Genomic DNA, 12,758 nt, shown 5'->3' on the forward strand with positions numbered 1-12,758 from the left:
GAGAGAGACTAGACAGGCGAGAGAGACAAAGGACTCACACCCAAAACTTCCCTCCCTGAGCTTTGAAAAATCTGGTTTCCTGATTGGTCCTCTGGTCAGGTTTTTGGTTCCCTTTGTTAAACCCTTTACAGGTAAAGGGAACATTAACCCTTAGCTATCTGATTATGACAGGGGGAAGCTGCTGGCAGGGTGAAGTTTGAAGAGCCAGATGCAAGGGCCAGTACAAGAGCCTAGTGTGGAAGGTTTTGAAAGAGCACTGTAATGGTTGGCCACAGCAGTGTTCTGGGGCCTGGTGCTTTGCTAGGACCTGTGTTGTGCTTGCTGGACATGTAGAGATGTGCCTAGGTGCCTTCCTGGAGCTGTGAACTCATAGAATATCAGGGTTGGAAGGGACCTCAGGAGGTCATCTAGTCTAACCCTCTGCTTGAATCAGGACCAATCCCCAAACAATTGTGTTTTTTTTTTTTACCACAGCTCCCTAAATGGCCCTCTTAAGGATTGAGCTCACAACCCTGGGTTTAGTAGGCCAATGCTCAAACCACTAAGCTATCCCTCCCCCCATTGATGGTGCTTGCTGCATGTGCCCAAGTCCTGCTTGCTTTGAGGGCCGCTCTGCATTCTGCAGTACATATCATGAACTAATAAAGATAATTTGATTCTCCAAAATTAGAACTAGTGGATAAAAAACAGTGCAGAAAATCAATGGGCAGAGAAACCTGCAGGCCATGTTATACCCATTTTTAACATAACTTTATGGGGTGAAAATGTAAAATTAGAAAAGAAGTAATCATTGCTGTCCATTTGAGTGCAGCCCGTTGTGGGTCTACATACAGCAGCTGGGGCTCTCGCAGGTTAGCAACTGTGAAGCTGCGGTTTTTCTCCTGTACTCTGGCGTGGAGTAGCAGGGGTAAGGATGCAGCCTGTGGTGCCCCATGGTATGGTGAAAGGTGTGGGGAGCAGTGACTATGGAGGTCTCCAAGGACTGCAAAGGGTGGAGAATCTGGGATTGTTGGACCCGTAGGTCCGCCAGGATCTGCAGTGTTTGGTTTGCTACCTACTTGATAAGTCCCATTATGTTCTGGTACAGCTCCCTCCCCTTGTCTTGCTGGCACTCCTGGACCCTTCTTCTGTCTGCTCTGTCCTTCTCCAGGCTGTTTGCCAAGTGGGCCATCCAGGGCCTTTGTTCACAGTCCAAGACAGCAGTGGCTGCAGGGTCTCAGTGAATGTTTCCTTGCTAGTCCTCTTCTTCCTTTGCCTCAAGGATGTAATGGCAGCAGCTGTGATGAAAACACTCACTGTACCCCTGGATTTACAGTCACAAGGGAACTATACGTTTCCAGCCTCCCTTCTCTTATTCCCATAAACCCTTTTAACAAGACATGCCTATTGACACTTCAGCTTTGGAGCGCTTCGGCACAGGACCACTCTCCAGCCCCAGCTTGGTGAATATGAGGGTGGGGGCGGGGAGGATTTTCTCTGGGAGATCATGTAAAATTTTGGTCCCTATTCCACAGGTATGAGTACAGGGCAATGGCACTAAATATTAGCACTGTTTTCCACAGGCGGTGGTGAGTTTAGTTGATCTCTCACTCCTGAGCACAGAGATCTCAGCTGCTGCTGGTGTCCTGAAGCCGCCCAGGCCTGTATGCCAATAGCCTGTGTACTGCGATGGCGCCAGTCGAATGCATTGCAGAGTGGCATGGGATAGTGTCCTACTGTGGGGGAAGAAATAAGGCAGCCCTCTCTAGAAACCTTTGAGAGAGGATTGCAGAGAATCTGCTTGAACCTTTCCTGGAGATCTCTCAGGAGGATCCAAGGGACATAAAGTGTTCCTCGTGCCTCCGCCTCCAACCCAACAGGAGAATGAAAAGCAGATGCCAGCCCTATCTCTGTTTGTTGCACCACTACCTCTTCTTGTAAGAGTCAAAAAAGGAAACACTGATACATCTGGTTAACTGGGAGAAGTCTCGGCCACCATCTTTAAATTTAAACACTGTAAGGGAAAATGCATGCACATGCTTCCCTGCGTTCCCCTCCCCTCAGCCTTGCTTGACTGGCTAGATTGTGGTCCTGGCTTGCAGTTTGCCTGGAGTCCTCCGCTACATCTCCCCCTCCTCCTCGCTCTTCTCTGTAGAGGTCTCTGTCTCGGGCTCCTCCAAAGTAACCCCAGCCTGCTGGTGGGTCTCCACCATGGTTCCCTACAGAAGTGGCAGGTGGGCAGCACCAGATCGACTGTTGACCTCGCTGGTCTTGTGGTATCCATGGAAAAATTCCTTTGCTTTTATGTTGCACTGCTGCTGAGCCCTGTTGTACCCCCGTGCAATCTGGGTGTAGATGGCCACGTTTCTACAGCTGGTCCATAGCTGTGTACGCACAGTCTCTTCTCCGCACAGGCCCAAGAGATCCACTATCTCCTGTCTGCTCCAGGCAGGAGTGTGGAGCTGGTGTAATTCACCTCTGGCATGTCTCATTGTGCAGCTGCATGTAACAATGGTGAGCTGAGAAGTGTGCTTGCCAAGCTGGGCCATCAGGAAAAGGCATTTCAAAACCGGGGGTGGGGGATGGCTTCTGGTCTCTGTGAGCCCATGTCCTGGGCAGTGGAGTTCACAGTTGTGACCAGGGCAGTCACTTTCACAGGGAATTGGACGTGGTGGGACAGCTGCTGGAGGACTGTTGGGTTCAACATGTGTCATGTAGTATGTACGTTCGCACTGCATCAGCCTCAGCAGATCTGCTCCACGCTGTCTGGGGACGTGAGTTGGCTGCTCACTGTATTGGGGCACACACATTGGCGGGAGACACATTGGACTGTAGATGCATGCACAAATGGGTTGACATAAGGTGTCTTCTGTCAACCTATCTTCATAGTGTAGACCATACCTCAGAGGGCACATGCACTTCCTCACTCCACTCAGCATTGCATAGCTATGGGGTGCCTTCAGTCCAGCCTCAGTGCCCATATTCCCCAGATGAAAGATTACAAACCAGCTGATCTCTACCCACAGGTTTTATGCTAGTCTCTAAATCCCAGATGTCTTTGGGCCTTTCCCATGGGTCCCTGGCACTGTGTGCTGCATTCCCAGCATGGTTATATGCTTGCTGTGTTGTCACATCTTACAGCATGCCCAGATAGGGACTATATAGAGCTCCTGGCGTAAGGCCTGCAGCTGGACTGGGGGAACTAGCTTTCTACCCACTAGCCCTGCTCTGCCCACAGCACTGGGCCAGGGTCACAACTTATCAGCCAGCCCAGTCCATAGATGATGCTATGTCTGCTCTGTGCAGAGATGGCAGTGTCAGCCACAACACACACCATTACCCGCGTGGTGCTGCATCCACACTACGACTGGCCTCTCTTTACCAGACAGGGAGGGTAAAAGCTCTGCAGGCTGTGGGCAGAGGCTTCCAACTCCTTAGAGACCCTCCTCACCCCGTCACTGCTCCCTAGAGTGTAAGGGGGCTGCAGTGCATTGTGGGAGCCGGGGCACCTGGATAACAGCTGCAATATGTTTTAGGGACTTGCAGAGCATGAGGGGGTTGGGTGAGGGCCGCAGCAGAGCATTGTGGGAACTGGAGCTGGATGACAGCTTACAGTGTATCCTGGAGACTGGCAGGAGGGGGAGCTGCAGTGTATTATGGGAACTGGGGGCTTGGGGGGGCTGCAGTGCATTGTGGGGAGGGTTGAGGTTGCAGTGCATTGTGGGAACCGGGGGCAGGGTGAGGGCTGCAGTGCATTGTGGGGAGGGTTGAGGGTGCAGTGCATTGTGGGAGCCGGGGCAGAGTGAGGGCTGCAGTGCATTGTGGGGAGGGTTGAGGGTGCAGTGCATTGTGGGAGCCGGGGCAGGGTGAGGGCTGCAGTGCATTGTGGGGAGGGTTGAGGGTGCAGTGCATTGTGGGAGCCGGGGCAGGGTGAGGGCTGCAGTGCATTGTGGGGAGGGTTGAGGGTGCAGTGCATTGTGGGAGCCGGGGCAGGGTGAGGGCTGCAGTGCATTGTGGGGAGGGTTGAGGGTGCAGTGCATTGTGGGAGCCGGGGCAGGGTGAGGGCTGCAGTGCATTGTGGGGAGGGTTGAGGGTGCAGTGCATTGTGGGAGCCGGGGCAGAGTGAGGGCTGCAGTGCATTGTGGGGAGGGTTGAGGGTGCAGTGCATTGTGGGAGCCGGGGCAGGGTGAGGGCTGCAGTGCATTGTGGGGAGGCTTAGGGGGCTGGGTCGGTAGTGCAGTGGGGGGCCGTCGGGGGGGGAGGTGAGGGCTGCGGTGCATTGTGGGAAGCGGGGGTTGGGTGCTCTGGTCCCTGCTTTGCTGCTTGTGGAGCATCCTGGTGCTGCGGGGCTGGTGAGCTGGGCGGGACCCGGGCTGGCCGCGGCGGGGGTTGACCTGCGCGCGGGGCTGGTGCTCAGGACAGAAGCTGGTGCTCGGGGCTGTGGGTGGGTCCCTCCTGGTCCCATCCCAGCTCCGTGCAGGGCTCGGGGTTGCAGGGCTGGGCTGTGGGTTTGGGCTGGGCGAGCAGCTTGGGATAGTGCAGCGCAAGGGGTGGCCAGCTGGGATGTGTGTGTGACAGGGTGTGTGCGAGACTGGCTGAGGAGCTCGCTGGACCCTTTGTCCTGGAGCACTGGGGTAGTTCAGCAGGCTGGAAGAAAGCTAACGATGTGCCAGTATTTAAAAAGGGGGTAACCTGGGTAGTTATAGGCTGTCAGCCTGACATCAGTTCCAGGCAAGATAATGGAGCGGCTGATACAGGACTCCATCAATAAAGAAGGGGACTATAATTAATGACAATCAATATGAAACATTAATTTGATTTTTTTGGATGAGATTACAAGTTTGGTTGATAGAGGTAATAAAGTTGATGCAATAGACTTAGATTTCTGTAGCGGGTTTGACTTGGTGCCACATGACATTTTGATTAAAAAACTAGAACAATATAAAATTAATATAATCCATGTTGAATGGATGAAAAACTGGTTGATAGGTCTCAAAGTGTAATTGTAAATGGGGAATGGTCATGTGTTGGGTGTGATTCCCGTGGGTGCTGCACGACCACTTCTTGGCCCCATGCTGTTTAACATTTTTATCAATGCCTTAGAACAGGGGGTTGCAAAGTTATTACATGGGGGGTTGCGAGCAGTCAATCTCCACCCCAAATCCTGCTTTGCCTCCAGCATTTATAATGGTGTTAAATATATATAAAAAAATTTCAATTTATAAGAGAGTTGCACTCAGACACTTGCTGTGTGAAAGGGGTTACCAGTAAAAAAGTTTGAGAGCCACTGACCTAGAAGAAAACATAAAATATCACGCATAAAGTTTGCAGATGATACAAAAATTGGGGGAGTGACAAATAATGAAGAGGAGAGGTCACTGATACAGAATGATCTGGTTTGCTTGGTAAACTGGGCACAAGCAAATGATGTGTGTTTTAGTACAGCTAAACGTAAATGTATACAGCTAGGGACAAAGAATGCAGCTCATATTTACATGGTGAACTCTCTCCTGGGAAGCAGTGACTCTGAAAAAGATTTAGGGATCATGGTGGATAGTCAGCTGAATATGAGCTCCCAGTGTGACACTGTGGCTGAAAGAGCTAGTGCAGTCCTGGGATGCATAAATGGGAGTCTTGAGTCGGAGTAGAGAGTATTTTACGCCTATATTTGGCTCTAGTGTCCAGTTCTGGTGTCCACCATTCAAGAAGGGTATTGATCAGTTTGTGGAGGGTTCAGAGAAAAGCCACATGGATGATTACAAGATTGGAAAACCTTCCTTATAATGGGAGACTCAGGGAGCGCAAACTGTTTAGTTTAACAAAGAGAAGGTTAAGGGAGGAGGATCACAGACTGAAGTACCTAGATGTGGAACAAATAGCTAATAATGGACTCTTCGGTCTAGCAGAGGAAGGTCTAACACGATCCAATGGGTGGAAATTGAAGCTAGACAAAGTCAGACTGGAAATAAGGTGTAAATTTTAACTGAGGTTAATGAACCATTGGAAGAATTTACCAAGGGTCCTGGTGGATTCTCCATCACTGGCCATTTTTGACTCAAGATTGGATGTTTTTGGAAAAGGTCTGCCGTAGGAATTATTTTGGGGCAGATCTTTGGCCTGTGTTATAGAGGAGGTCAGATTAGATGAACACAATGGTGTCTTCTGGATTTGGAATCTATGGTGTGAGGGAGGGACCGTGTGTGCGACACAGAGGGATATGATATGGGAGGTTGTGACACACAATAAGGGCTGTGTGTGAGATACAAGGTGTGTGTGACATAGGGTTGTGACACTAATAGGGAGCTGAATTTGTGTGACAGGAACATACAGTTGGGGCCCCATGTATGACTCAGGGTGTCTGACAAGGTGTGTGACACAGTGGAGGCTGTGGCCGTGAAACATGGGAGTATGACACACAATGGGGCAGTGTGATTGGACATGGGAGGATGGGAAGTTCACCATGACATGCAGTGGCTGTAGGGTACCTGAGAGCATTGCACCATAGAAACTTCACACAAGCAGCGAAATGGCAGCCTTTGGCCAGTAGAGTCAGTGAAACTGCCAGAGCTGATGATGTCTCTGTGGAATCTCATGGGGTGGAGTTAGTTCCAGAAAACCTGAGATGCCATCAGCACAGAGCTCAGCCTATGGAAACAATGACAAGTGTCACCTGCCCTCTTGTATAACACAGCCTGAGAGTTCAGCCAGTCACCCTCCTCTGCTGGGCCCAATAACTTGTATCTGACTAAAGCAGCTTCCGGAAGAGCGTTAAGCCTGGACTTAAATCCAGCGAGCGATGGGGAAGCCACCCTCATCTGCCTTATTTCTGGTTGGAATTGGTCTGGCTGTAGCTTCCCACGTCACTCTTGTTCTGTCTTTTCTCTGCTACAGTAAAGGGCCCTTCAGCACCTGGGATTGTCTCTCTGGGACGTGTAACCAAGTCGTCTTTCAACCTTCTTCTTGAGCAGCTAAACAGCCTGGGCTCTTTCTGTATTTCCCTGGCAAGCATTTTCTCCAGCCCACGAATCATTTTTGGAGTGTTTTTTTTTTGGCTTTTCTCTGCACGCTCAACAATTATTCAACATCCTTTATAAACGTGGACACCAGAACAGCATGTAGGAGTCCAGGACCTGCCCCACCAACGCGGTACCCAGAGGGAAAACTGCCTCCTATCTACCTATCCAGCCAAAGGTCACTTTAGCCTGTCTTGCCACAGCATTGACTTAGGAGTTCCTGTTGAGGTGTTTGTCCCCAGGCCCTAAATCCCTTTCCGTGTCCCTGCTTTCTAGGGTCCAAACCCTGTGTGGTCAGTGTGACCTGCATCCCTTGTTCCTAGAGGTATGACCTTATATCAGGCTGCATTGAACACACTCTGTTTGAATGGGCCCAGCTGACCAAGCTGTGCAGCTTGCCCAGTCTGACTGCTCTGGCCTCATCACTAATTACTGCTTGGCTGGTCTGTGTGTCAGCCGTAAATACTCTTCTCAGCTGGGAGTTTGTATTTCCTGCCTGACCACTGATGAAAATGAAGACTAGCGTCAGGCTGAAAGCTGGTCCCTGCAGAGCCCACTTGCCGGGGGGCCCATGGATGACTGCGCTCGGAGAGCTGTCACGTAGCCAGCTGTCAACCTGCTATGTGTTTGTGTGTGTGTGAGAGACAGACAATAGGCCTGCGTGAGAACAGGCTGCTGGTGCGGGGTGCCCCACGAACTGAGGGGTTTGTGAAGCTGCATGGGAACATGATCCATACACAATGGAGGTTCGATACATACCCCAGCTCCCTTCTGCCCCTCCCTTCCTCAGTGTCACACCAGAGCTGCCCTGAGGTTGAGGGATGCAGATACTGGGGAGTCACAGCAGTTACTGGGGGGCAGCACTGGTTGGACTGAACAGCAGGGGCACATGCCCAGAGGATGCGGGCTGGGGGGCTGAGTCTGTGCAGCGGTGAGCCCCTTCCTGGTGCCCCTCTGCTCCGTCCCTGATCAGGAGGCTGTCTGAGGGGTGCCTGTCGTGCTGTGGGTCTCCAGCACTGAGCTCTGTCCCCTACCCATCCTGGTGCTGACCCCAGCTGTCCCCAGCAGGCCCAGGCTCCCCGCGGGATGGAGGAGGACGAGCTGCAGGAGAAGGAGTTCTTCTCGTGGGAGGAGTTCAGCGCCTTCTTCGACGCCTGGTGCGAGCGCAGGAAGGTCCTGTTCTTCGTTAAGAATTCGGTGCCGCTCAGCAAGTGCAAGTGGGCAACGGCACCCCCACGGCCCGACGTGGTGGAGGCCCTCAAGTACAGCTCCGTGCGCCTGGTCTGCAAGGACTTCCGTGGCTCCAGCAAGCCCAACCAGGGGTGAGGACCCACTGTGGGCGGAGCATGGGGGATGGGCAGTTTGGTGGAGGGGCAGCACACGCAGAAGGACTGGGGGAGGCACAGGGACACAGCTATGCAGGATGGTTCAGTGCCAAACTGGGCATGTACCATGTCCCCCGTGGGACTCCTGTGCATCGTGGTGTCCACCAGAGCCCACCTGCAAAGCAGGGTCTAACTGGGCCAGGGCTTGGAGCCCATATCCTTGCTGTGTGGGTCTCAGGAGGGGGCACTCTCCCCAGCAGTTACTGCTGGCCCCACTGTCCAGGTGGTGCTAGGGGGCCTGTGCTGTGGAGAGCAAGAAGTGGGGGTTGAGGGGGGGAGAGAGGAGGGACTCAGATGAGGGCACTGTCCCCTGGCAGTAAGTCCTGGCTCCAATGCCCAGGGCAGCACTAGGGGGCCTGTGCTGAAGGGAGCTGAGTGGCTGATCCAGCTGTAAAATTGGAGTCTTCCTCGCTCGTAGTTCAAACGATTGCATGGAGAGTTCCCTTAAGAGCTGGGGTGAGAACCCAGGTATCCTGTTGAAATGCTGAGATGGCTAGTCTGTCTCCCTACAGCCCCCATTTCTGTTCTCTGTATGACTCTGCTTCTTGATCTCAACTGTTGTGCATTGGTTCGGTGTGACTCATGTCCCACCCCAGAGGCAGCTACATCACAATATAAGGCAAGGAATCCTGTAAAAAAAGCCTCCATACCCCAGGCACAGGTTCCCTCTCTAGCCTTTTCCTGTGTCCCATTGGGGCTGAGAAGTGTGTGGCTGAAGGGACAGATGAGTGGCTGTTGTCAGTGCATGTTACCCTAGGCAGGAGCGCGGTCTGATGTGGGTGAAGCTGTGATGGGGCAAAGCGTACATCACTTGGCACTGCCAGACTGGCTCAGCCCCAGGCTGCCTAGCTCCATATCCGAGGGTGGCAGCACCTGCTGCTGCCGAGAGAGCTGCCCGAATCTCTGCAGTGGGGAGTGCTGGTGTAGCCTGCCCCAGGGAACTCCCCCTGCCTCCTGTCAATCTGTGGCTGGCTGGGAGGTGGTTTATCTCCCTGCCTCATTGCAGGGGGCTTTAATCCTGATTCTAATATTTAATAGCAGTCCCCAGCTCTTATCTAGTCCTTTCCCTCACAGAGCTCACAGCCCTTTACCCATCATACAGAGGAGAAACTGAGGCACGGAGAAGGGACAGGACTTGCTCAAGGGCACACACCAGGCAGAGCTGGGAACGGAGCCCAGCTTTTCTGTGTCCTAGTGCAGAGCTCTCTCCAGTAGGCCACACTGCCTTAATAATGCTGGATGTTCTTGTTATCCAGACAAAGGCCCAGCCCATCTCTGAGCCCTGCTCAGCCCTGGCCCAGCGCTTCCTTGTGGCAGTGAGTTCCCCAGGCCTATAACACTGTGGGGAAGGGATTTCTGCCTGTCTCATTGCCCATGTCCTGGTTCCTGCCTCATGAGCGAGGGGAGCAGAGGTACCTGTCTCTGTCCCAATCGATGCTGTGGGTCCCTCTGTCCCATCCTCTCCATGCAGTAACCTGCTTGGGCTCTTCAGCCCCTCAGTTGGGAGCCCCCCGTCCCAGCACAATAGCTGAGTTCCAGCTGGAGTGGCTCTCGGGTCTCCCCAGGAGACCTGCAATGGGGTGCCCTCACCCCAGGGCAGTGAGCCGGTGAGCTAGGCCCCCAATACTAGAGCTAGCGGAGGTTCCATGCACACAGGTGTATGCTGGCCAGGCCCCTCTGCAGCCCCACACTGGTACCCGCCAGGCAGGCATGGAGTGAGTATAGGCCCCGCTCTGCCAGCTCCCACAGCTGCCTCCTGGCCCATGGGGGAGGCGTGTGCTGGGGTCCCAGCCTGCTCAGCCTCTCTCTCTGCCCACAGGGGGCAGCACAAGGGCTGCTGTGCCAGCATTGTGCTGAAGATGAGCCCCAAGAAGGATCGGCTTATCGTCACCGAGTGCCAGCTGGCCCACAACCACGCCCTGTGCCCCATCGAGTTTGCCTACTACTTCAAGAAGGGCTACCTGATGGCCAACTCGTGCTTGCCGGTGCGCACCACCAACAAGATTTCCAAGCAGTTTGTGGGAGGGCCAGACGTGCGGCGCCTGCTCTCCTACTGCAAGAGCCGTGACCACGGGGTGCTGGACGTGCTGACTGTGCTGGACAGGCTCTTCGCCAGCGACCCCAACGCCAAGGTCAAGCTGGTCTTCATGGAGGACAAGGTCATCGTCCAGACCATCTTCTTCCTGAGCTCGCGCATGATGGTGCTGAGCCGGCGCTTCCCACTCATGCTGTTCTTTGACCGCATGGTGGGGCTGAACGAGGAGTTTGACCTGTATTCGGTGCTGTGCGTAGACGGGGCGGGGCGCGGTCGTGAGGTGGCCTACTGCCTCACGCAGCGGGAGACGCCCGACCTGCTGCGCTTCACGCTGGCCTCGCTGGTGCAGAGCGTGCCTGAAGTCAAGCTGCAGGTGCGGTGCATCACGCTGGGCGTGGAGATCGCCCACCTGGAGGCGGTGAAGGAACTGCTGCCCAATGCCCGCGTGCAGATCTGCCGCTCCCAGGTGCTGGAGACGCTCTTCAGCAAGGCGCAGGAGCTGGGTGCCGCCGAAGATGAGCGCATCTGGCCCCTGCTCTGCCGGCTGGCTGCAGCCAAGTCACCGGCCGCCTACCAGCAGGCGGCGCAGGAGATGAAGGCCATTCTCCCCCAGCGCTTTGTGCGCTACTTCCAGCGCCATTGGCAGCCGCGCAGTGAGATGTGGGTGCAGTTCTGGGCCTTTGAGACGGCCCGCAACGTTAACGCCTGCGAGCTGCTCAAGCAGCACCAGCGCCGGCTGCTGGCAGCCCTCAGCCCCTCGCCCACTGTGGCCCAGTGCATGCTGGACCTGCTGGCCATGCAGGTGGGCAGCGAGGCCCATGAGTTGGACGAGGGAGAGCTGGCCACGCACTACCGTGCCATCTGCAAACCGGAGCCGGCTGGCCTGATTGAGGAGGAGCTGGGCTTTGCACGGCACGGCCGCTACCGCTTCCAGGAGACGGCCGAGGGCTACCTGCTCCATGACGGCCTGTCCGAATTTGCCATGGATCAGGCCCTGACACGCTGCTCCTGTTCCATCTACTCCTCCAGCCTGCTACCCTGCCGCCACCTCTTTGCCACGCGACTGCGCACTGGGCTGGCGCTCTTCGACCCTGGCCTGCTGCACAGGAACCAAGCAGCACTGCTGGGCGCATGCTAGGGCCATGGGGCAGGGACCCCAGCTGCTCTGGGTGCTTACTGTGTAAGTCAGGGGGCCAGGCACTGGTGTGGGGCCGGATGCACATCTGCAGCTCACACAGCAGGGGAAAAGTCAGCCCATTGCCACAATGGGGGTGCCCTGCGATGATGTCAGGATGGATGGGATACCTGAATGCTGATCCTGTTTGACTTGTTTTCACAAAGAAGAGAAAGTGGTGGGTGCTGCTGTCCCATAGGTCAGAGCACCTGCAGCCCAGGCTGGGTTGAGATCCCAAGGTGTCTGTGTACCCATGGTGGGATGGGCACTGCTGGGCCATAGCTGAGAGCACCCAGAGCCTGCTGGCACAGGTGGGTGGATGGATGCTGTTGTATGGGGTGTGACATTCTGGGGTATCTGTGCTGGCAGAGGCAGGTGGGTGGATGATACCATGCGGGATCTGATGCTCTGGGGGGTCTGTGCTGGCAGAGGCGGGTGGATGGATGATACCATGCGGGGTGTGACATTCTGGAGTGTCTGCACTGGTAGAGGTGGGTGAGTGGATGATGACGTGGGTGTGATGCTCTGGAGTGTCTGCGCTGGCAGAGGCAGGCGGGCAGATGGTGCCACGTGGGCTGTGACTCTGGACTGTCTGTGCTGACAGTAGATGTCCCGATTTTATAGGGACAGTCCCGATATTTGAGGCATTTTCTTATGTAGAAGACTATTACCCCCTACCCCGTCCCGATTTTTCACACTTGCTGTCTGGTCACCCTAGCTGACAGTGGTGGGTGGGCAGATGGTGCCATGTGGGGTGTGATGCTCTGGAGTGTCTGTGCTGGCAGGAGCGGGTGGATGTTGCCATGTGAGGTGTTACACTCTGGGGTGTCTGTGCTGGCCGAGGCACGTGGGTGGGTGGTGCCATGCAAGGTGTGATGCTCTAGGGATGTCTGTGCTGTCAGAGATGAGTCTGTGGATGATGCGATGTGATGCTGTCTTTGTACAGAGAATACACTTTATTCAATAAATGTATATTTTCCTTTTTGACCCTTCCTGGCTTACAGCTCCTCCCTCAATTCCCTCATGCTCTGATGGCTCTGTAGTTTCCTTCAGGGCCAAATCTGGGGCTGCCGAACCTAGTGCCATTGCTGTGGTGCCAGGGCTCTTGAGTCAACTTGTGCCAGGCCCCCACCCCTCTCCAGCTGCTGGCTCTTCTCATAGTCTCAGTATTC

At 54.6% G+C, this 12,758-nt stretch overlaps 2 protein-coding genes across 2 annotated transcripts in view; one reads left to right on the top strand and one right to left on the bottom strand.

Moving 5' to 3' along the window:
* The window catches only part of ZSWIM9 (zinc finger SWIM-type containing 9), a 31,722-nt gene extending 19,144 nt beyond the window's left edge, over positions 1–12,578 (top strand). The window contains exons 4-6 of the mRNA XM_075070506.1: positions 4,220–4,331; positions 8,058–8,314; positions 10,197–12,578. Of these exons, the coding sequence (XP_074926607.1) occupies positions 4,220–4,331; positions 8,058–8,314; positions 10,197–11,550 (1,723 nt within the window). The 3' untranslated portion in view covers positions 11,551–12,578. The remainder of the gene's footprint in view (positions 1–4,219; positions 4,332–8,057; positions 8,315–10,196) is intronic.
* The window catches only part of LOC116835240 (scavenger receptor cysteine-rich domain-containing protein DMBT1-like), a 633,172-nt gene that overhangs the window by 150,602 nt on the left and 469,812 nt on the right, over positions 1–12,758 (bottom strand). The gene's annotated exons all lie outside the window — the stretch shown is intronic.

Source organism: Chelonoidis abingdonii, chromosome 11 (assembly GCF_003597395.2).
Source record: "Chelonoidis abingdonii isolate Lonesome George chromosome 11, CheloAbing_2.0, whole genome shotgun sequence".
Lineage (NCBI taxonomy): Eukaryota > Metazoa > Chordata > Testudines > Testudinidae > Chelonoidis > Chelonoidis abingdonii.